We start from the raw sequence: 24,742 nt of genomic DNA, 5'->3' as shown, positions 1-24,742 counted from the left end.
GAAAAAAGCCGGAAGTGGCGCTGTGGCTCAAGTGGTAGAGCACTAGCTTTGAGCTGAAGAGCTGAGGGACAGTGCCCAGGCCCAGAGTTCAGGCCCCATGACCGGACCCAAAAAAAACAAAACAAAACAAAAGGTTGGGCCATTGAGGCTGATTTTCTAGCCTATAAGGCATTTTGGTTTGAGTGAGAGACTAAAGGAGAAGGAATCGTCCCAAGGGAGTTCTGGCTCAGTGTGACAGCAGGGAGTCTGGTGAGGACTGGGGGATGGGAGGCCCCATAGGGGGCAGAGTCACACAGATGTACAGGGGGAGGAGTCTGGTGAGGGCTAAAAGCTTAGGAATGGCCTGAGTCCTGATGCATTCCCAGAACCTTTTCCAGAGTGAGGGTCAGAGTCCCCTATTCAGGCGTCCCCACATGACCAGCCAGTGAGGCATAGGAACCCTCTGACTGGTGCCGTGTCTAGACAGACAGCAGAGGGTTCGTAAAGTAGCACTCACCAGATGTATAGGGGAGGGAAGTCACTCACCAGCTGTAGAGAGGAAATGGTGTGGTAGAACTGTAGACAGCAACGATAAAGGTGAGAAATCTGAGGTGGGGTTCTCAGCTTCCAGAATGTTGGTCCACAGAGGGGTGGTCAAGGAGGCAGATTAAACCTCAGAAAGAGAAGAGAGAGGAGAGAATCCATGGGCTCCTAACTCTGCCCCCTCCCAGGTTCTGGGCAACAGATGTAAGGTTTGCCACATGGTTCGGGCAGAAAAGAGTTTATTGAGGGGAGAGCAAACTGCCAGCCCGCACAAGATGGAGGTGCACAGAGACGAAGGGGAAGAAAAAGGAGAAAAAGAGGGAAAGAGAGGAGGGGACTTGTGTTGAGCCAGATTATCTAGGGGAAGGCGGGAGGTGGGACCACAGTGGATGCGGAAGTGACTGCAGAGCCTGGGGAAGCTCTCACTGTCTGGGCGGCTCAGGAAGTGACCTCAGAGCCTGGGATCCTTTGCTGACTTACAGCCAGGTGATTCCTGGTTTCAGGTAGGTGAAGAGGAAATGGGGAGGAGCTGTTCTCCCAGGCCAACCGAATAGGCCCTGTCTCCTAAATTTCCACACCACTACCCTCAGGACTAAATTCTTAACACTTGAGCATTTTGGGAAGAGGGGCCAAAAGGCCACATTCAGATAATAGTGGATATCTAGATCAAAGCCCAAGGAAGTGCATTTTGACCAAGAAACCACAGGCTGAGAGAGAAGAGACCCTAGACCCCTTGCTCCCAGGTCAGAATTCTGTTTGCTGATCTCATCTTGGAAAACTCTTTTCAAGTCTTCTAAAGCTGCTTGTTAAAACTAAAGCAGCTTTTACTGCTTTGCACAATTTTCATTCAAGGATGCGAGCAGATTAGTTTGGAGCCTGAGTTGATGTATGCATTCTCCAAGCTCCCCAGTACTTGGAGTGGGCTTGGGGGGCGAAGGAGGGAGAGCACCTCCAGATGAGTGCTTGATGGCCTGTTTCAAGGGCTTTGCAGAACCGAGCTCCACTGCTTAGAATAGACCGCGCACAGCGAAGCACACTCTACATCTTCACTTGCTGTTTGGCTGGTGGCTGTCACTGCTGGACCCCAGTGGTAACAAACCAATGTGCTGTGTCAGCTGTGGGCCCAGATGAACGCCATAGGATCGATCCCCTTAGGCCTGTGGAACATGGTACCTCCAGTGCCTCTGCCACATATCTCCTCGGACTCTCACTCAAGTATTTCACTGAATTGCAGTTGACCAGAAAGGAATATACAGTCCTAATGAGTGTGATGAGGCTTGAATTGGGAGCCTAGAGATGCATACAAATAAAGAAGCCAGGTGCCAGAGCAGTTCCCTGGCTCAGGAGAAGGGCCTGTAGGCAGCCTGTGCTCATTCCTGAGGCTGGGTGGTGAGCTAGCAAGGAAACCTAGCCCTTACAAGTATTCTCCCAGACAGACTTTCTGTTCAACATAAACTGCCACAACCCGAGTGGCTTACAATAGCACCCAGCCTGACTGGCTTGCTGTTTGAGGGGATCAGAAGTGGAAAGTGAAGGTAGGACAGGGCTGTGCTGTCTCTGGAGGAGACGCTGTCATCACACCGGGTCCACGTCTGGAGACGCTTGTGCTCCCTGGGGCAGAGCGCCTCCTCAGTCATCACGGCCGTGGGAAGCATGTTCCCATGCTTGTCTAAGGCATTGGGCCCTTCGGGGATCTGGCATTACCTTCTCATCTCAAGGCCTTGCATGCAGCCAAATCCACAAAGTTTTTGTTACCAAGTAAGGTCACGTATGTGGGATTAGGATGTGACCTTTTTTTTTTGGCTGTGGAGTTTGAATTCAGGGCTTGGGCGCTGTCCCAAAGGCTAGCACCCCACCACCTGAACCACAGCGCCACTTCCAGTTTCCTGGTGGTTAATTGGAGATCAGAGTCTCTCAGACTTTCCTGCCCGGGCTGGCTTTGAACCATGATCCTCAGATCTCAGCCTCCTGAGTAGCTAGGATTACAGGCGTGAGTCATTGATGGATTACAGGTGTGAATCATTGATGGTCCAGAATGACGATTCTTTTTTTTTTTTTTTTTTTGGTCAGTTGTGGGGTCTGAACTCTGGGCCTGGGTGCTGTCCCTGAGCTCTTCAGCTCAAGGCTAGTGCTCTACCACTTGAGCCACAGTGCCACTTCCAGCTTTTTCTGCTTATGGGGTACTGAGGAATCAAACCCAGGGCCTCATGCATGCAAGGCAAGCACTTTACTACTGAGCCACCTTCCCAGCCCCCCTCCCCCAGCATGACCATTCTTGTGGCAGTTGTTATTCATCCTACCACATTAACTATAGTTAAAAAATTTTTAAACTGCCAGATGCTGGTGGCTCATGCCTATAATCCTAGCTACTCAGGAGACAGATCTGAGGATCAAGGTTCAAAGCTAACCTGGGCAGGAAAGTCAGTGAAATTCTTACCTCTAATAAACCACCAGAAAACAGGAACTGGCACTGTGGCCCAAGTGGTAGAGCACTTGAGCTGAAGAGCTGAGGGACGGCGCCCAGACCCAGAGTTCAAGCTCCACAACCAACAACAACAACAAAAACAACAAACCTTAGAACTCAAGAGCTGGGCACAGCAACTCAAGCCTGTAATCCTAGTCATTTGGGAAGTGGAGATTGAAGGATCATATTCAAGGCGAGATTTCAGACTAGGAGGATTGAAGTCCTGGCCATCCTAGGCACAGAGTAAGAGCCTATCTCAAAAATAACCACTCCTCTCCTTCAAAAACAAAACAAAAAACAAGCATGAGGCCTGAGGTCAAACCCCTGTACTGCCAAAAAAAATTGGAGATATAAGAAATAGGTGACTGTGAATCCCTCTCAGATGAACATGTTGGAGGTGGGTTTTTTCAGGTTTTGTTGTTGTTGTTCTTGTTCTTGTTCTTGTTGGCAGTCCTGGGGCTTTAATCTGGGCCTGGGCACTGTCTCTCAGTTCTTCAGCTCAAGGCAAGCACTCTACCACTTGAGCCACAGCACTACTTCCAGAGAGGTGTTTCATAAGACCCATTGTCTAGCAGCTCCAAACAAGGGCTCATGTCTACAATGGAATGACAGACACTGTTCTAGGATGAGATTTATGTATGTGTTTTCTATATTTTGATTGTGCTACAAATACAGCCATTTTAAATATTCATTCTTGTTTTTATTTCTAAAGCAGATTCCCAGCAGGAAAAATAGCATTGCGTCTGTCCAGTCCTCAACATCTACTAAAATGAAAGTACCAGCCCCTCAGCCAGTCATGAAGAAAGACAAACGGCAAAATTCTTCTCGGTTTAATGCCAGCAATAATAGAGAACTGCAAAAACTACCATCTTTAAAAGGTAATTTCCATTTGTCTTTTGAAAGTTAAAGTTTTGGCTGTTTGTGTGGAAGCAATACTGGTTCAATAGTTTGCTAGCTTCTTATTCCTTCTCTAGATCCTTTTCTCAACTGAGATGTTTCTTAGATTGCGTGCCATTCATTTCTCTTGGCTACCATTCCGAGGCAATTGAGATAAAACTTAATACTTAATAAGTATGCTGTACTAAGAAAGATTAAAAAGGTTTCCTGTTGTGAAGTAGCCAGTTTTTCTTTTAAGCAATTTTCTCCTGTTTGTCTTACTCTTTACTACAAGTGGAGAAATTGTAAAGGCTTTAAAACCTTTTATTTTTCAAATGTAGTCACACATGGTAACTTCTGTTACAAGAAGGTTATTTAACCCTGGAAAAATTATTTTAAGTTGTTGTTTAATTTATTCAGTCCACAATATTTAGGAGGAACATATATCAGGCCCTGAGTTGGATAGTGAGAAAACAATGGACATAGACAAGATCCTTGTTGCCTATATCAAAATAGGGAAGATGAGCGGCTGATATCCTAAATAGGTATTAAGCTGCCACCAGGCAAAGTGTTCCTGGGGACAGGAGGTGGGGTAGATGAAATCTTTAGAGTATCTTATACAGGTATCCAAGTGATTGATCTGGTCAAAAAGTAAAGAAGGCCAGGCACCAGTGTGTCTCCATCACTATGTTCCTGGCTACTCAGGAAGCTGAGCTCTAAGGATCATAGTTGGAAGCCAGCCTGAGCAGGAAGTCTGGAGAGTGTTATCTCCAATTAAGCACCAAAAAAGCTGGAAATGGAGCTGTGGTTCAAGAGATAGAGGCTATAGCCTTGAGTAAAAAAGCTTGGGACAGCACCCTAGCCCTGAGTTCAAGCCCCAGGACTGACACAAGATAGATAGATAGATAGATAGATAGATAGATAGATAGATAGATAGATAGATAGATAGATAGATAGATAGATAGATTAACATTTGTGTGAGATGTACAAAAGATGAGTTAGAGGGGATGGGATAAGTAGGAAAAAAAAAGAAATGCTTTAGAGGCTCTCTGTTATAAATCATTTGGAGTTTCTTTTTGTCAGTCATGGGTCTGAACTCTGGGCCTGGGCGCTGTCCCTCAGCTCTTCAGCTCAAGGCTAGCGCTCTACCACTTGAGCCACAGCTCCATTTCCGGCTTTTTCTGTGTATGCGGTGCTAAAGAATTGAATCCAGGGCCTCATGCATGGAAAGCAAGCACTGTACCCCTGACCCACCTTCCTAGCCCCCTGGAGGTTATTTCTGTTAGCATTATCCCCACCTCCAGTCCTTGGCTCCATCCAGACCTGAGCTCCTCCCCACCCTAGCATTCCAGCCATATTCCTGGCCACTCCCATTCTCCACCCAGACCTCCCTGTGCACTTACCTCACTACAAGCCCCAGAGGTACCAACCGGGATAGAGGCAGATGCCATATTGCTCCTTCACCCAGGGAGATATGGCCCCTCTAATAAACCTTATAATAATCTTTCTTGTGCCTGCCTGCCTCCGAGTGGTCCCCTGGGATGGTCATGATGGACCCTAACATTTGGTGCCAAAATCCAGAGTAGGTTCCCTGATGGATTTGCTCCCCCACACACACACACACTTCAGACAGGGGTCTGGCCAGCTGCCTCGGGACCTAGCCCATGGTCCCACATTGCTGTTGCCAGAAGACCACCAAGTTAACTTTCTCCTGACCAAGCGCTTTACCTCCTACCCATCCAACAGTGGATGATTGGTTCTTACTCTCGGGTAAGTGACCAGTTAGTCCAAAGGTTCAGAGTTCAGATTTCCATATAGGCTGCAGGGCCTCAGGACAAAATTTTGGCTGTCAAATTCTGAACCTCACTTCAAGGTCCTCAAAGGCCCAGGGACCCAGCAACTGTGGTGACAATCACATTTGCTATGGTGTTCCCCTCATGTGAGCTGAACATGCTTGGTCTTAACCAAGCATGGTCCCTACCATGGGAGGGACACAACTAAAATTCTTCATAAAAACCACTCAACTTTGAGCCCAATCTTAAGCCTAATGCAATCAAATTTGGCCCCAAATTTGGAACTCCACGTGGCTACTTCTTGGGACACTGGAGCCCCAATATTTTATGGGACTTATGTAACTTCTGTGAGTGCTCAGACAATTACAATTGGCAAAAAGAGAGGCTACCACGTGGGCTGAGAGACTCACTTCGGGTGTAATCTTTCTCCTGTGCCTGCCTGCCTCCATGCGGTCCGCTGGATGGTCACAATGGGTCCTAACATTATCTCCATCTAGGCTTCATTATTTGAGGCTAGGGAAAAGTGCTCTTTACCTAGAGTTTCCCCCTAATGGCACAGCCATCCCCTTGAATCCGAGGTTGCTCTGCCCCTAACTGGGTTCCTTCAGGAGACTTTGAGAGAGAAGATTAAGAATTGTAAAGTCAAATGTGAATGATTGAAAATCTTCATCCATGGTAAAAGACTGGTGCACTAAATATAGAAAACATCTGATATTTTTCCAATCTTAATTTTCTAATCATAGGGCTTTTGCGATTAATTTTTATTGATAATCAACTCAGTGGGAGCAGGGCTTTCCATACCACAGGGTAGAGAATACTCACTCCCAGCATGACTGGGGACAGGGAAGGAAGCAGGGGAGAGGGGAAGGGATGGATGAGTGGGTAGATTTTTTGCCCTTCCTTTGCTCAAAATCCAGGTTCTCCATTCACTGTGTTTTACAGCACTTGTTTGTGTTTGCTTTAGCTTTGTGGTGAATAAGTGCAGTGCTTGGTTTTTGATGAATCTTCTTCTCCTAATACATATGTATTGAGTAGCTATGAGGGGCCTAGTGTTAAATCCCTTAATCCAGTGCCCTCCTGGGCTCAACCCTCCTGATGGTAAGAATGCAAAGAACAAAAAACAAAAAAACACATGGCATGTGACTCCTCCTTCCAGTTCCCTGGTAGGCTGAGTAGGAACATGTGACTCCTCTAGTTCCCTCACAGGCTGAATAAGAATGATGAGGGTGTCTGGGTAAAAGAGGTTATGTGTGTAGAACTTTTATTGTCTTCCTATTCCAAGCCCCATCCTAGTACCCAACCCACCGGGAGTGTACTGTAGAAAGGGTGTGTGTTCTGCTCCTTTTCTGCACATGTCAGAGCCCAGACAGGTACCAGTGTGGGCTCACGTGTACCTCCTGTCTTCCTTTACCTTTCCAAGGAGTCTCACCCAAACCTGCTCATGGCCATCAGCTCTGCCATGCTTACTGTTCTCAACCCCTGTTTCTTCTTTTTCTTGCTACACCCCATAAGAGTGTCAGGCCACGTTCTTCCACGTTTAAGCTTCTACTCTTCTCCAGGATTTTCCTCATAGTCAGTCTACATGCCAGGAGCATTTCACAACCGTCAGCCAGTAGCTTTCCTCATCTTGCTTGATAATTCTTTCTCAGTTGTTCTATAACTTCTGTGTGTAAACTAAGGAATATTATCTATTTTAAAAGAAATAAGTATTGACTGGCATACAGTAGGGTTACATGTTAATTTGGGGAAGACAGACACTTCTATGGTATTCTTTGCCCTTCTAGCCATTTGAGGGGTAATTTCTTTTAATCCTAAAATTGATGTCAGTCCTGAGGCTTGAACTTAGGGCCAGGGTACTGTCCCTGAACATTTTTGCTCAATGTTAGTTCTCTACCACTTGAGCCACAGCTTCACTTCTGGCTTTTTTTTTTTTTTTTTTGGTGGTTAATTGGAGATAAGAATCTTACAGGACTTTGCTGCTCTGGCTGACTTCAAACCCTGATCCTCAGACCCTGGCCTCCTGCATAGCCAGGATTACAGATGTGAGCCACTGGTGTTCAGCATAATAAAATGATATTTTATTATTTTTTTCAAAGCTCTACCTTTCTATTACTGTTACTCCTAAATCCTTTATAGTTTTTCTTACTCTTGAGACTGACTTGACATGGTCCTATTTCTTCTTCAAATTGATCCTTGGTAAGTTACTAAAGAGTGAGTTTAAATATTTGGTTTTTAAATAATTTTATATGCCATTATCGTCTCATTAATTTTTCTTATTAACCTTAGTAATTCTTTTTTACTTGAGTCTGTTCCTATTGTCCTGTCATTACTAATGCTTATACTAATACATACCAGTCATTGTAATTTGATTACATCATCAGCCAGAACCAATTAAACAGATAACAGAGGGGAAAGCAGGCATCCTGTTTCTCCTGCTGTGGTAAATGGCTTCGTCTTCCCCTTGTCGAATGTAGAAGGGGCTCTCGGTCTTGGCACATGGTCATCCCCAGATGGCTGCTGTTCAGGGTCCACAGCAGCATAGCCCTGACCAGCCACATGGGCTGTGCAGTGTTGTGCCAGTGCATGGCCACTGCTGAACCTCGCCAGGGATGTGGGATTTTTTCTCGGTAAGATGTTACCGCAACTTTACAAATGCTGTGTTGATAGATTTTTCTGGGTCTGAACTATCTTTGCATCTCCAGGATAAACTTCAACTTTGTTGCAGTATATTATTTACATTGCCTGGTTCAGTTTGCTGATTTTCTTTTTTCTCTTTCTCTTTTAGTGTTATTGAAGTTTGAACTCAGGGCTTTGCACTTGCATAGCAGATGCTATACCATTTGAATCATGCTTATAGTCCTTTATTCCTGCTTTCTCTGAATAAGATCTCACATTCATGCACAAGCCAGCCTGGACCACAGTCTTTCTGTTTACACATGTAAACAGCTGGAATGACAGGTTCATATACTGTACCCAACTTTTTTATTGATTGAGATTTCATGAACTTCTTTGCCTAGGCTGATCTCAAACCGTGATCTACCAGTTTCAATCTCCGAAGTAGCTAGGATTACAAGCATGAGCAATGAGACCCAGTTTACTAATTTTTACTTCTTGTCAGGGACTGTATTTCAAGTGGTAGAGTGTCTCTTTAATGATTGTAAGGCTCTGAGGTCAAACCCACACACATCTTCTATATTTACTACATGAAACTAGTTTGCATAGGCTGGGAAGGTGGCTCAGTGGTAGCGTGTTTGTCTTGCATGCAGGAGGCCCTGGGTTCGATTCCTCAGGACCACACAAAACAGAAAAGGCTGGAAGTGGCGCTGTGACTCAAGTGGTAGCCACTTGAGTGGCTTGAGCTGACTTGCTGAGGGACAGTGCCCAGGCCCAGAGTTCATCCTCTATGACCGACAAATAGAAAAGAGAGAAAAAAGAAAGAAACTAGTTTGTAGGTTTTTTCCCCTCCCTTTGTGTGTGCAATTTTTCTTTAGTAGTTTTTGGTTTGGGTTTTTCTGTTTCTTCTTTTTTTATTGTACTCTGGTATCTTAAACCCAAGATGTATGGAGCAGCATCTGAGATCTCCCCTGAAGGTAGTCGCAGAGTTCTGCATCTCTCTCTCTCATGCTGCCATCTCATGATAAGGGTTGGTCACCTGGTTTTCAGAAGTATTAACATGGAGTGTCCATGAAATAGGGTTGAAAGGTTGCAGCAGAAGTAAGCAGGGAGTGTGCTTTTTTCTCCACTATAGGTCTTCCTTCTACCGCGGGTCAGCTTAGTGAGGGTCACCTGATAACTAGTACATGGCACTGCTTAATACATCCTTGAATTGTTTTCACATCTGTGGAAGTTAGTGTCCTTAGGAGTTCATTTATTCTTTGGACTATTTTGTCTCTGTTCAGCATCATTCATCACCATTTTTACCTGTGTCTGTGTGTCTGTATCTGTGTGTGTCTCTGTGTGTGTGCGTGCGCACACACATACATATTTGTTGATCTTTAGGCATGAACTCAGGGCCTGGGTGCTATCCCTCAGCTTTTGAACTCAGGACTATTTTGGATTATTTTGTCTCTATTTAGCATCATTCACCATTTTTATCTTTGTGTGTGTGTATGTGTGTGCGTGTGCGTGTGTGTGCGCATGTGTGTGTGCACATGCATGAGTGCACACACACGTGCGCACTGATCCTGAGGCTTGGAACTCGGGGCCTGGATGCTGTCCTGAGCTTTTGTGCTTAAGGCTAACACTCGGGCTGGGAAGGTGGCTCAGTGGTAGAGTGCTTGCCTTGCATGCATGAGGCCCTGGGTTCGATTCCTCAGCACCACATAAGCAAAAAGAAAAAAGCCGGAAGTAGGGCTGTGGCTCAAGAGGTAGAGCACTAGCCTTGAGCTGAAGAGCTGAGGGACAGCACCCAGGCCCAGAGTTCAGGCCTCACAACCAGACCCCCCAAAAAAAAGAAAAAGAAAAAAGAAAATCTCAAGGATGTCACTTGGGAAACAAACCTGACAAGGCTAACACTTTACTATCTCAGCCACATCTCCACTTCCAGCTTTTTGGTGATTAATTGGAGATAAGAGTTTCATGGGCTTTCCTGCCCTGGCTGGCTTTGAACCTCAATCCTCAGATCTCAAGCCCTTGAGTAGCTCAAATTATTGGCATGAGCCTTCGGCACCCAGCTTCCAATATAATTTGTTTAATGACTTATGGGAGGAATAAAATAACATGGCTTTATTTCTTACAGCTGATCTCTCTGTTGTAGAAAGAAAAAAAAACAGAAAGAAGCCAAAGTTATAATTGGACAGTATAGTTGCTAAAGATCAATTAATGAGAGACCCTAGCACTAGAGAGTTGGGAAGTAGGAGGCCTTGGTAAAAGAAGCCTGCATTTCTGGGGGGGAACATTTTATATATCCTGACCTCTTTGTGAAAATGCATATTCCATCCTTACTCATGGTAGTTTACTTTCCAACATAGTTGAATGTTTTGCCATAAAAGTGTATTTTTTCCTGCTTAAAGATGAATTGCATACATAGTTACATGAATCTGGCCTCTTGCCTATTCCTTGAAGAATAATAAGAACAGAGTGTGAGAAAGTTACCAAGCTACTTGCCTTTATTGAGGTCACTGTCTCGAGCTAGAGACCTGGCTGCCCATGGCAGTCGGCCTCTCCAGGGGCAGCACAGTCCACCATCCCTGCTGCCCTTGTTCACCCTATGTGTGAGGTCTCCCAGCTACTCTGGCTTAGACTATCCTTTTCTTCTTTTTTTAAATTGTGGCAAAATACACTTAGCATCATAGTGATCCATTTATGTGGCATTCAGTACATTCTCAGTGCTGCACCTGTCACCCCCAGCCAGTTTTCACAGAACTCTTCCATCATCCCCAACTGAAATGGCCCCATGAAGTAGCAAGTCTTCTTTACCTCCTTCCCCTGCAGCTCCCACTATACTTCTTTTTACTTTTTTCTTTTTCTTTTTCTTGAACTCTGGGCCTGGGTGCTATCCCTCAGCTCTTCAGCTCAAAGCTAGTGCCCTACCACTTGGACCATAGCCCCACCTCTGGTTTTCTAGTGGTTAATTGGAGATAAAAATCTTACAGACTTTCCTGCCCAGGCTGGCTTTGCACCATGATCCTCAGATCTCAGCATCCTAAGTAGCTAGGATTCTAGGGGTGAGCCACCGGTGCCCGGCCCCAGTATACTTCTTGTTACCAGAGTTTGATGACCTCATATAAGTGTAGTCCTGTAGTATTAGTCCTTTTCTGTCTGTCTCAGTTCACTTGTGGGACATCCTCAAGGCCCACTCAAGGTCACAGAGGTACCGGATCTTATTCCGTCCAAAGACGGCCACACTTTCTTCTCTCTTTCCCCTTTGCACATTTTGCAGTAGGGTGGACATGTTTCTAATACCACATGCAAGCTGTTGTCTCAGGGGTCACAAAGAGTTACCCTCTTTTCTTTATGTTTTTTATTGTAAAAATACTGTACCAAGGGCTTACAGTTACATGAGCGAGGTAATGAGTACATTTCCTACAAGTATTGTTGCCTCCTCCTTTGTTTTTCCCCTACCATCCCTTCCCTCCCATCTCCACAACTGTACTCACCCCACCCCCCCACCCACAGCTACCCTTCTTCCCTCTGCCTGTTCTTGACCTGCCCTCAGTGATCGCAGAGACCTGTTACCTCCATTGTCCAGAGCCAGCCTGGCTTTATGTTTCCTCCACCTCCCCTCAAGATCCTTCTTGAAAAATGTAGTTGATTGCTTGAGTGACATATGGTAAATCAAGAAGGACATAGGCAAATTAAACAAAGCAGTCGATATGGAAAGTTTTGAATGCATAGATCCTTCCTATACTATGTGGGGTTTCTAGTATTCTCAGTGCAAGGAAGGGTATAAGCACTTGTAACAGAATGAAAGTGAGCCAATCCAAAAACAGGACCTGAGGTGGGCCTCGTTCACCTGCTCCACTTACTGTGCCGAGCTGTGTCAGTGAGCCCAGTCTGCATACAGGAGCTGAGTTGGGCCTCCTTTAGCTGTTCCACCTGCCAGTGCTGAGTTGTGTATGTGAGTACAGGCTGCATACAAGATCTGGGTAGGCCTTGTTCACTGCTCCACTGCTGTGTTAAACTATGTAAGTGAGGCAGACACAACCTGTGTAAACGTGCCCAGATCTGCCCTCAAGACCTAGGTAAGCCCCCTTTACTTACCTCTGCTAAGCTATAGCAGTGGGAGCCCTGATCTGCATACAGAACCTGAGTAGGCTCCATTCACCTGGTCCACCTAGCTGTGCCGAGCTGCCTGTGGAGAAGCTCTCCAGTTGCTATTTATTACTCTCAGGATCAGTCCTATCAGCAGGACACTAGTGCCTGTCCCTTGTCCTTGCTGTTGGCAAACAGCACTTACTGGCAGCGTCTAAACATAGCTGAGTACTAGGTACTTAGGATCTAAGGGGGAAAGGTCTATTTTAAACTGCAAGTTAAGTTTTAAAAAAAGGTTGAATTTCTTATTCAACAAAACTTCCCATCATCCATATTGTTTCCAGATGTTGTTTCCTTTATTTTCTTTTGAAAAATAGAGCTGACCAGCTTGATGTCAGCATATTACAGCTCTAGTGCCACAGATCTCTAGGTTTAAAACACCAGCTTTCTGCTAATTGCTGTAAAACTTTTTCAGTGAATATATTTAATTTGCCTACAAATTTACTTGAAGAGCTTTTAAAAATGAAAACCTTTAGCTAAATTTAGAAATGGAAATCTAAGTTTTATTCAGAAAAATACTTAGAAATAAAATCAGCGGGGGGCTGGGAAGGTGGCTCAGTGGTAGAGCACTTGCCTTGCATGCATGAGGCCCTGGGCTCGATTCCGCAGTATCACATAAGCAGAAAAAAAAAGCCGGAAGTGGATCACAGAATAAGGCAAGAATCCATTAGCTGATGATAGGCACATGCCTGTTATCCTAGCTGCAAGAGATATAGAGATCAGGAGAGTGATATCAGGCCAACCCAGGCAGAAGAATCTATGAGATGCTATCTCAGTAGAAGAGGGTAGGTGTGGTGGTATGCACCTGTCACTGCAACTGTGGCAAGCAACAAAATAAGAGGGTCACAGTCGAGGGTCACACCCTGTCTCAAAAATAACCAATGCAGGGGTTGGGAAGGTGGCTCAGTGGTAGAGCGCTTGCCTTGCATGCAGGAGGCCCTGGGTTCGATTCCTCAGCACCACATAAGCAGAAAAAAAAAGCTGGAAGTGGCGCTGTGGCTCAAGTGGTAGAGTGCTAGCCTTGAGCTGAAGAGCTGAGGGACAGCACCCAGGCCCAGAGTTCAAGCCCCACAACCGGACCCCCCCAAAAAAATAACCAATGCAAAAGAAGGCTGGAAGATTAGCTCAACAGTAGAATACCTATGTAGCAAGCACGAGGCCCTAAATTTAAACCCCGGTGAGAGAGAAAGAAAAAAAGAGACATGCAGATAATCACTCTACTATTTTCCTGTTTCCCTGTAGAAGATGTACTGTGCTTAGCCAGCCAGCTACTTTCCTTGATGTTGACTCAAGCCCTGTACAATACAGTTTCAGTCCAGAAAGTCGCTAGAAGACTGTTGTAAGGCTAGCAGAGAAGCCAAGTGATGCTTGTGATTGGAAGGTGTCCCCTTCTGCAGCTGGCATGGAGTAGGGTCTGTTTCAGAGCATGGGAAGTGTTCTGGAGATGTCTGGATGGCGTGTCCCTCTTAGCCATGAGTCACAGGAGGGAAGATCAGTGTTGGCTATTTCTGCTCAACTTTCTCACTTACCTGTTCACTCAGGACAGGGCACCTCCTGGGTGTCAGGCTCATCATAGGCACTCAGCCAAGGAAAACAGCCTGTGGTCACAGCTCTGGCCAAGCCCAGCAAGGAAGCAAGAGGAAGTCTTTCCCGAAGGGGTTAGCCTAAGGAGGCCCTTTAAGTGTCACTGTGGCCAGGGGATCTTTTTGGAACTCTATTGGTGGATGGCAGCATGGGTTTTTGTTGTTTTGTTTTGTTTTTATATGTGGCTTGAACTCTTGAGTCTAGATGTTGTCCCTTAGATTTTTTTTTGGCATAAGTTTGGCACTCTTGACAGTTGAGTCACACTTTCACTTCGAGGTCTTTGCTGGTTAACTAGAGATAAGAGTCTCACAGAGTTTTCTGACCAGGCTGACTTTGAACCACAATCCTCAGATCTTATCCTTTTGAGTAGCTAGGATTACAGGAGTTAGCCACCAGCGCCCAGCCTGGCAGCATGTGTTGAGTGGCACAATGCCTGCTGTTTCCTGAATTTCATTTTTGCTAGCTCAAACCAACTGTCCACTTTACCTCAGCAGGGAGAGCGACATCCTTGTGTGACATGTACCCTCTTTACATTATGATGACAAGAGAACCAGCTTGGAGGCATTCAGGGCAGCCTCTTTCCCTCCCCTCAGCACCCAGCCTCTCCCAGGCATAATGAAACATGGCTGGGTGTAAGCAATGAGCCAGCATTGCAAACCTCTCTGCCACCCTTCCTTTCCCCCTTTCTCCCCCCCTTCCTCCCCCACACACAGGTTGCCGTGTAAGATTCTTTTTTCTTTTTTTTTGGGTCCAGTCATGGGGCCTGAACTCTGAGCCTGGGCGCTGTCCCTCAGCTCTTCAGCTCAAGGCTAGCGCTCTACCACTTGAGCCACAGCGCCACTTCCGGCTTTTTTCTTTTTTCTTTATGTGGTGCTGAGGAATCGAACCCAGGGCCTCAGGCATGCAAGGCAAGCGCTCTACCACTGAGCCATCTTCCCAGCCCTGCCGTGTGAGATTCTTGTATCATCAGGGCAGAAGCTCTACCCCAGAGCCCGTGCAAAGATGACAAAATCATGAGAAAAGTTGAGCAGTTTATAACTGTTTTTTTTTAAATCAGGAGTCAACATCCTAACGAATTTCTCATGTCTGATTTCAGCTTCTGTTTATGTGTTTATACATAGATGATCTCACTTATCTGTCACAATATTCTTTTGTATCAAATTTCCTTGGTTTCCATCATAGGCCTTTCCTTGTTCTTAGCCTATATCTCAAAGGCAGCATTCATTATTAAAGGTGGTTCTTTCTGTAACTTGATCTATATCCCTTTTTAAAAACTGTTGATTTGTGTGTGTGTGCCATTCCTGAGGCTTGAACTCAGAGCCTGAGTACTGTCCCATTGAGCTTCCCTGCTCAATGCTAGTGCTTCTACTACTTGAGCCACAGCACCACTTCTGGCTTTTTTGGTGGTTAATTGGAGATAAGAGTCTCATGGGCTTTGCTGCCTTCAAACCACAACCTCATAGCTTCATGAGTAGCTAGGATTACATACATAAGCCACCAGCGCCCAATTCAAAACTGTTACTTTAAAATCTCATAAACGTAATATGTTCTTGTTTTATCAGTGCTGAAAAATACAGGGATATTTCTAAAAGAAAAGTCACCTGTTTCCATACCATCAACAGTGACCATTGTTGGTATTTTGGGATTGTGTTTTTCTGCATACTGCTTTTGAAAAATTATACACGGCCCCTCTCACATTTCTGGTTTATAAATGTGTAAGTACTCTTGATGGCTGTATAAAAGTTCATTCTGTGTATGAGAGAGAGAGAGAGAGAGGGAGAGAGAGAGGGGGAGAGAGAGAAAAATCTCTGACATTAAGGTAGTTTACCATATTTATCAAATCTGATAGCCTCAAAAAGAATAAAATACTTAGGAATTAACTTACGAAGGACTTGAAAGACTGGTACAACTGAAAACAACAAACTACTCCCCAAAGAAATTATGTTAGAATTCTTGTCACAGTGACAAATGCCTGAGGAGACAACTTAAAAGAGTAAGGATGTAAGAAAGTGGCTCAGTGGTAGAGCGCTTGCCTCACATGCATGAGGCCCTGGGTTCGATTCCTCAGTACCACATAAGCAGAAAAAAGCCAAAAGTGACACTGTGGCTCAAGTGGTAGAGTGCTAGCCTTGAGCTGAAGAGCTGCGGGACAGCGCCCAGGCCCAGAGTTCAGGCCCCACAACCAAAAAAAAAAAAGAGTAAGGACATATTTTGGCCCATGGTTTCTATCCATGGCTGGCGAGCTCTGTTACGATACAGGCAGTGTCTGGGCTGAAGGTGATGGTGGGGAGCAGGTGGTAGACAAGGGCTCTCCATCATGTCAGACACCCAGGCCCTGGAAGAGACACAGCCCCCTTCCCCCCCCCTCCACCGGGACTTCCTTCCTCCCTGTAAGCCCCACCTCCTAAAAATCTCCATACTACCCAACATGGTGCCCCTTCTGGGGACCAAGCCCTGAACAATGAGTTTTGGGGGACACTTTGTTTGTCCCTAGGGACTGACCATACTGAAAATAAAGAAGCCACAAGCAAATGGAAGGACCCATTGTATAGTAGAGCAGAAGATGAAACTGTACTGTTGTTAGAATATCTGTACAGGGATCCCTCACCTATCACAGGAGTTACATTCCAGAGACTCCCGCCACAGGTGGAAATCCATGAAGTAGCAGCATTATATTTATTTTATTATATGCATTTTAAGGCTTTATAAACCCCACTCTCCTGTAAACCCTTCCCAATCTCATTAACCTGTCCCACAAAACACTTTCATGTAATGTTAACAACATACATATAATATCGATATGGGTACTCACCAGTGAAAGTATACTACAACTTGAATGACGAAGATCATGAATTAGTAGCGTGCACCGCTAATGGCGGTGAAGGCGATGGCAATGAGGTGAATGTACGGGACAGCCAAGAAGCGTGGGACAGCTCTTCTGAAGGACCACTGCATCGGGCACTGCATCGGGCGGTGCAGTGTCTTTCCCCTGGGCCGTAACTTGTATTTCTACTAAAGGCGCTGGCGTAATTGCTCTCTTCATCCAAGTGATGAACGTAGTTACAGAGAGTTGCTGGCACTGCTTTTTCTTCTGAGTGAGACAGTTTTTATAATCTGTCACACCACTCTCAATTGTATTTATGAAGTGCAACGAACAACACATCTGGGCTCCCATTCGTCAGCCGTTCTTTGGCCATTCTGACCATGGTTGCAAGACAGTCGAGTGTTAGGCCAACCTCCTCCTCCAACCTGTAGCTCATCTTGTTCCCTATCCCCTCTTCACTCCCTAACTTCATCTCATCTGTGTTTTTAAAACTTGTTCAAGCTTATAGCCCCCTTTGTCAATGATGGATTTGAACATGTCGTTCACATACTCCAGCTTTATCCACAGAGGTAGCTTCGCCATACAGAGAAATGCTCTTGAGTCCAAAGTGTCTTTGAAATTTGTCAAACCAGCTCTTGCTGGCACTGAGTGAGATTGGCCTAGTGGAAGAGGCACTCGACGATGCTGCTTCTACATTGTGGTTCTCATCCTCATCCCTGTTGTGACCATCATAAGGGTTCTTGGCCTTCATCCAGATGATGTTGGTATCCAGCAAGATATTTTTCTTCCTGCTCTCATTATCCACAGGTCTAGTGCAGGCTCCATCCTCACAGCGGCCTTACTTCAGTCTTGTTTAAAGCCATCATTGCCGTAGACCTATTAGTCTTCTCATCTTTCCTTATGTGGTGAACATTAGGTTTGTTGATCCCATAATGGCAGCCTACAGCTGTGTAGCTTTTGCCTTCCTTTAACAGGTCAAGAAGGTCCACCTTTTTGATGGTAAGCATCTTGAGTTCACTGCCAAAAGCCTTTAAAGAATGTTTGGGTGGCATCATAGGGCTTGAAATAAATTCAGACTTCTATGAAAATTTCACAAAAACACAACACCACAGAGCAACACTAGGTGCAGCGACCAGACGTCAATGTGAAGTAGACAAGGCAAGATTCTGAACATATGGGCACAGTGTGGGAGCGCTCATGGACAGATGATTTTTATATTGTTTTAAATTTTTAGGCAAAAATAACTAAAATCATAAATATTATATAAATACCTGTATGCCAAAAAAATCCCATGATATAGCGAAAACTCCACAATACAGAATTAGATACATACTTTTTTTTTTTTGTCGGTCATGGGGCTTGAACTCTGGGCCTGGGCACTGACCCTCAGCTCTTCAGCTCAAGACGAGACAAACGCTCTATCACTTGAGCTACAGCACCACTTCCGGGCTGGCTTTGAACCGCAATCCTCAGATCTCAGCCTCCTGAGTAGCTAGGATTACAAGCGTGAGCCACCGGCGCCTGGCAGATTCATACTTTTTAAACGCACAATACAGTGAAGCCGCAATCAGTGAATTGCCATATAGCAAGGGATGACTCTAGCACCCAGTTGTCTAACACTAAGGGCAGTGATGGCGGTGTTTTCCCCAAATAAAAAATCCAATCCCAAATTCATAGGGAAAACAGAAAATAAGCTGGGTGTGGTAGCTCAGAGGTGTGAGACAGACACCAATTTGGAGTAACATATCAAAAAAAATTAAGGCAGAGACATAAATGTGCTACTGAATTGTTATACATAAAAAATGGTAACTTTTAGCCAGTCACTAGTGGCTGCAGTGGCTCACTACTCAAGAGGCTGAGATCTGAGGATTGTGGTTTGAAATCAGCCCATCCAGGAGAGCCTGTGAGACTCTTACCTCCAATGAAGTAGCCAAAAGATTAATAACAGATTGATTTTCTGGTTTTCCACTTTTCCACTGATGTGGAATTTATTTCTTGTGAATGCATTCATTGGTTGGGCTGCTTTCTCTGCTTCCTTAGCCCCTTTGCCTGTTCTCATTGTCATTAGTCCATGTGGCTTTATGGTTGGTACAACTAGCTCCTGGCTCTATTAGAAGTTTCAGTTTTAATTTCTCTAGGTGAATTTTAGATTGTTTTGTTTTGTTTGCCAGTTCTGCAGCTTGCACACAGGGCCAAGGCACTGTCCCTGAGCCTCTCTGTGTTCAAGGCTAGGGTGCTACCAGTTGAGTCACAATGCCACTTCTGCCATTTTCTAAGTGCTTTATTGGAGGTATGAGTCTCATGGACTTTTCTGCCAGAGCAGGCTCCAAAATGCGATCCTCAGCTCTCAGCTTCCTGAGTAGCTAGGATTACAGGTGTGAGCCTCTAGCCCAGCTTAGAATGGTTTTGTTAATTACCTAGGAAAATAAACCCACCTGAATTTTGATTGGAAACACTTTTTACCTACAAACCATTTAGGGAAAAACTAACACTAGCATATTATAGTATTTATTTTTCCCATTCAGAAACATACCACTTATTAGTTCAACTCTCTTTTTTTCTCCTGCTTATATTTTAGAGTTTGAGAGAGGCAGGGTCTCTATGTAGCCTAACCTGACTTTGACTCATTGTGGAGCACCCACTAGCCTCAGTACTCATGTCTCAGCCTCCTGATTGCTAGGAATACAGACATGCTACTAGCATGTTTTATCAATGACTTCTAGATCACACTCTCAGAGTTCTTTGAAGAACTACTTTATATGCATAAGATTTCAAAAGACTGTGGGAGAAATCACTAATAAAGTTGAGATCCTTTGAAAAATACATCAAAAAGTGTCTTTACTTTTCCTTTGCCTTCTATATATTTTACATGAAGCTTCTAGAAGTCTTTCCCCAGATTTCGGCATTCCAGCTCATCAGCACAGCCCTAGGACAGGCACATCCAGTCTCTTCTCATTTCACAGAAAGTATTGGTGGGCAGATCTTTCTCCCTCATCCTCTTTTCCCCTCTCCCTCTCCCTCCCTCACTCTCCTTTTCCTTCCCCTCCCTTGCTCTTCCTCTCCCTCTCCCTTTTCTTCCTCTTCACCTCTCTCTCTTTTCCCCTAAGGACCTGGCTCCTGATTATGTCTTAATCCTTGGACAAAAGAGATGAGGATGAGCTTGGTCCTCAGCACTGCCTAATGCTGGTGACAGGTTGGTCACAGTCCTCTGCTGACAGGTACAACCCAGCGGTCAGTAGAGAAAACCCAGAAATGAGTAGGTAGCCACAGTTCTACATTTAAGTTCCTTGAGTAGGAGCACAAGCTCTTTTTGTTGACCCATGTTCGCTTCACGTGCCAGTGCCAGCTGGGCCAGTGTGAGGCCTGAAGTGTGTGCAGGTGAGCAAAGGCCATGAAAAGCTTCTACTCTGATACTTACAAGCAGTCAGCAAAGGCTGTGAGTGTAGCTTAGTGTTAGAGCGCCCCTGGCACAACAGAGGCCCTCGGTTCAACCCCTATCACCTCAAAACAGTAACAACAACAATAGTAGCAATAATAATAATAACTTCCTGGCCAGCTGTAGGGTTACTACAGCATTTTCAGCTCTAGGAGAAAGGAATGGGGGGGGGATTTTTTTCTTATTTATCTTAATAGCTATCAACACAATAAAATCTACATTTGTTTTGTTTTACTTTTTTAAGACAGTCTCACTGTTTTTGCCCAGGCCAGCCTCAGTCTCATAAATTCTGACACCATGCCACACAAAATCTACATTCTTCCTGTGAAGCACACTAGCTGGCTGTGGGGCTCACTCACTCATTCACTGAAAGAAGTGGAAGACCGGGCCTGTTCCAGTGACAGCAACCCAATTGTATTCCCAGCATTTCTTCCTCTTGGGAACTTTGTGGGGGTTATAGGAGATGAAGGACTTTTCTTATCATGAGTGGAGCAAATGAGTGAGGTTGCATGAGAAATAAAAAAAAAATAGGGACATAATTTGGGAGAGCTTCAATATTTACATGAAAAATGGGAATTTTTTTTAGTTTTACCAGAAATTGTACCTATCTTTGATTTATTTATACGGTAATGACATTTGAGTCTCGGCACCATCCCCATTTACTTTTTGTTTTTTTGCCAGTCCTGGGGCTGGAACTCAGGGCCTGGGTGCTGTCCCTGCGCTGCTTTTGCTCAAGGCCAGCACTCTACCACTTGTGCCACAGCACCACTTCCAAAGGCTTCATGCATACCAGGCAAGCAGACTACCACTAAGCCATATTCCCAGCCCACATTTACATTGTTTGAGCATAGATAGGAAACTAAGATCTGAATAGTAGCCTAAATAAAAATAAGTAAATTTATCTTAATTTTATAACAACAAAATGTCTAAAACTTGAATGAAAGCATATAATATATTGACCACAAAAATGAGCTCTGCATTTCATTTTATCTTTTTTCATTTTATGCCTTAACACCCACAGCTATGCTAAGAAATTGTTTGTAGCACTTTGTAACTCGAATGTTATACGGCTTTCATTTTCTGTATGATTTTTTAAACCTGATTTTTTTTTTCAGGAAAATAAAAGGTATCGGGAAGGACCAGCTGGGGGATTTTTTATTTATTATTTGCCCTATCACTCAGGGAAGTTGAATAAGAGTCTAAATTACTCAATTGTGTAATATTTAGCCATTTGCTAAAAAAAAAAAATACTAGGTTGCTGGACTCTCGCATATAATACAGCAATTAACAAATGTAGAACTAAATAGTAGAAGGTAGTAGAAAGTACTGTGGAATTTTGTGTGCCAGTTTGGGAAATGCTAAAATGTAAAGTACACAAGCGCGTGCACACACACATCTTTTTTTCCTGGTAGCTCGCAGAGACCTTTGTTTACAGGCTGCTGGGAACCATGCCTCCTGCCCTGGGCCCGGAGAGTGAAGACCGTTGCCTAAAAGTTACTGAGAAATGAAGATCACAGAAAGCCGGAAAATGCCCAGGCTTTTAATGCACACTGACAGCCAAACAGAACGCTCTTTCCGCTTGCAGTTTTTTTAGTGTCATTTTAAGTTGCAGCTCCTGGCCAATCAGCGAGCTCCAGGCCCACTGACATCACGAACCAGCCAGTTCCCTCCAGCTGCAGAGCTCCAGTTTGCCTTTTTTTTTTAAACTAAAATGGAGGCTGGTTTCTTGCCTTAAGGAGTGCACCGCCTTTCCCGCTGGAGTCTAGATGTTGACATGTAATAAGGCGGGCAGCGGGATGGTGGTGGATGCGGCCAGCTCCAATGGGCCTTTCCAGCCCGTGGCCCTTCTCCATATTCGAGGTGAGTTATTGTGTGCTCCACTGACCGGAACCTGCCGAGGTAGTTAATAAATGGCTATTGTGCTTCCGATAGGAAAAGCAGGAAGTCCTTTCAGCAGAATTCACTCCACTTATCTGTGGACTTCACCTGAGCAGGTGGGGTGTGGCTCGGCTGTTGGACATTTTACCAACTACGTACAGAATTTGAGACTAGAGAGAGGCCTTGCATGCTCCGTTCAAAGCTGGTTTTTCTGCTTTCTGCCCTCTCTCCCATCCCCCTTTCGGAGCTGTGCTGATGTCAAAGGATGTGAAGTCACTGCCTGGGGAAGGCATTGGGTGGGGGAAGGAAGGAAAGGCGGGCCGACCAAGCCAGCCAAGTTGTCCGTTCCCAGAGTTTCTGTTAAACCAGTGTTGCTTAATACTGCAAAGGCTTTGCCAGGGACTTGTCTCTGAATTAAGGATGGATGGTGCTCAGATATTATGCAGAATTGTTTAGGAAGGAATTCCCTTTGGAAGGATTTTCATTCTTGCCGTGAAGCCGGAGAGAGAAAATTACGTTCATGCTTTGAAATGCTGAAACCTGTTAGGGGAGAGGAAAGAGTTGTTAGCATTTTCATAGCATAGTAGCATTTACAAGGACTTTTATTGCAATTTGGCATTAAAATTTTAAACAGCAACATGTTCTCAGTGTATACATAGATCACTATTTTGGTAATTACAGTTTATACATATCTTGGATTTGAAATTTAGCTTTAAAGCACAATTATTTGTTAAACTATAGGCATCAGGGTGTTGTACATACTTACTCTTAGTTGGTATTTTAAGCTGTTAATGTGAGTTTTTGTTCATGATTTAGTGAAAGAGAAAGTGAATGTAAAAGACGATCATGTCACTTTAAAATGTATAACATATCATGGCCTTGCCTTCACAGAGCAGTTTTACTGTCTGAATCTCCAGTAGGGGCCCATGTTAAGGAAGGGTGTGGGCAGATCAGATCATTGATGACTAATAGCCCCTGTGACTAACATGCCGGCCAGGGCTGCAAGGTGTACCTGGGACAGTGGACACGTAGCCATACCCAGCCTCTTGGAAGAACCTGCACTGCTTCTCTCTCCAAACCCCCTCTAGGAAGCTGGTAGAAATCAATAGCCACTGTGGCCAAATTGCAAGACTGGCGGTGGTGGTGGATTTGTTGTTTGGTGCTATACCAGAAAGAGACAGGCCCACTACAGATAGCATAGAAGGTTCAGCTGCAGGACCCACATGGGCAAAACCAAAATGTAATTGCTTAGATTTCTGTGAACCCACTGGCTAGTTAGCAGTAAAATTGTTTGACTAGGTATAAAATATAAATTTTCACCACATTAACTGTACCTTATAAATAACGAGTCTATTTGGTTTGTGACTCCTCTGGCTTTTTAAATAGACATCTAATGTATAGGTTTTTTGGATTATGAATTATTCCAAAATTGAATGATTTTATATCTTAAGTCCCATTACTATTGTTTTAAATTCTAAGACTTCATTACACCCAGTTTTTTGGTTTTTTTTTTTCCCAGTATTGTTGATATTCCTGTTGGTCTTTTAGTATGTAATTGTAGAGAGAAAAGTAGTAAAGTATAATAAACTAGAAGAGACATGGGTTTTCAAGAAGGGGTAACCTTTAGGGACTTAAGAGTAACTTTTAATTCCATTTCTAATTTCAAAACAGAACACATGACCTCCCTAAGAGCTTCTTACAGCAAGCATGTTAATGTGAAGTATGCAAAATGTATTTGATTCATTGGGCTCTTAGATTCTTAGTCAGTTTAACTTCTGACTAGCAGCTGCTGTGTGTCAAGTGCTAAGGGTCAGTAAAAATGACTAACATACAACCCCTGTCGTGAGCTGACCACTGTGTTGGAGGGGACAGAGAACTCCTCAGTCAGGGAGTTCCTGGGGTGCCTGAGTGTTGGGTTGCTGGCGAGGAGAGAGGACCAAAAAGGGCTAGCCACGGGGTTACCTGGCTCCCTTATCCCTCCCATTTAGGGGAGGGGCTGTTTACCAGGGGAAAATAACTTGCCCAAGGTCACATGGCCCTTAGGTCTAGGTCATGGGGCTAGAGTCCAAACCCAGATGATTGCTTTATAATAGGAATCTGGGCAGTTTATAGAACATTTTGCAAGAAGATTGCAGTAGTGTTTTTTGTCCTAGTGCCCTATCATCCATTTGGTGACAATTTTACACCCAGGTTCACTTCTTGGTGGTTTTAGGTGTTGAATTTGTCACTTAGTATCAGGTGCTGGGCAACACTTTAACCTGGAATAAGAGTGAGCCCTGTGGGGGGTAGCTGGTAGTCAAGTTAACAAATACATACATACAATCAACAGATAGTCTAGAGCCATGCTTTACATGATGAATTTTCAGGTGTAAAAGGAATCTATTTCAACCAAGTCCAGACCTTCCTGCCTCCAAAAGGAGAGAAGTAGATGGCTGTAAATGTAGTTTGCTGACTATCCTGGGCTGCTCTAGCACTGCCCGGAGGACTCTGCCTGGAGGAAAATGTTCTTAGTGCCTGCCACTCTTTTGCACATGTAAAATGTAAGAGGTTGAATTTTTAATTTAATTTTAGTTTAAATAGACACATGTGTCCTCTAGTGGTTATTGTAGTAG

The 24,742-nt window shown here is 44.5% G+C and overlaps 1 protein-coding gene across 9 annotated transcripts in view; it reads left to right on the top strand.

The window, feature by feature from the left end:
* Window positions 1-24,742, top strand: part of Ppp2r5c (protein phosphatase 2, regulatory subunit B', gamma) — a 136,224-nt gene that overhangs the window by 22,173 nt on the left and 89,309 nt on the right. For 5 of the 9 annotated variants that reach the window (XM_013015634.1, XM_013015596.1, XM_013015618.1 and 2 more), the window contains exon 2: window positions 3,699-3,864. In XM_013015634.1, the coding sequence (XP_012871088.1) occupies window positions 3,756-3,864 (109 nt within the window). In that variant the 5' untranslated portion in view covers window positions 3,699-3,755. Of the gene's footprint in view, window positions 1-3,698; window positions 3,865-21,905; window positions 22,113-24,742 lie in introns of those variants that run through there. The other 4 variants (XM_013015603.1, XM_013015655.1, XM_013015612.1 and 1 more) reach the window with 4 other exon arrangements.

This window comes from Dipodomys ordii, unplaced genomic scaffold (genome assembly GCF_000151885.1).
Source record: "Dipodomys ordii isolate 6190 unplaced genomic scaffold, Dord_2.0 Scaffold2, whole genome shotgun sequence".
In the NCBI taxonomy this organism is placed as follows: domain Eukaryota; kingdom Metazoa; phylum Chordata; class Mammalia; order Rodentia; family Heteromyidae; genus Dipodomys; species Dipodomys ordii.
This window is presented reverse-complemented; position numbering and strand designations above follow the sequence as displayed.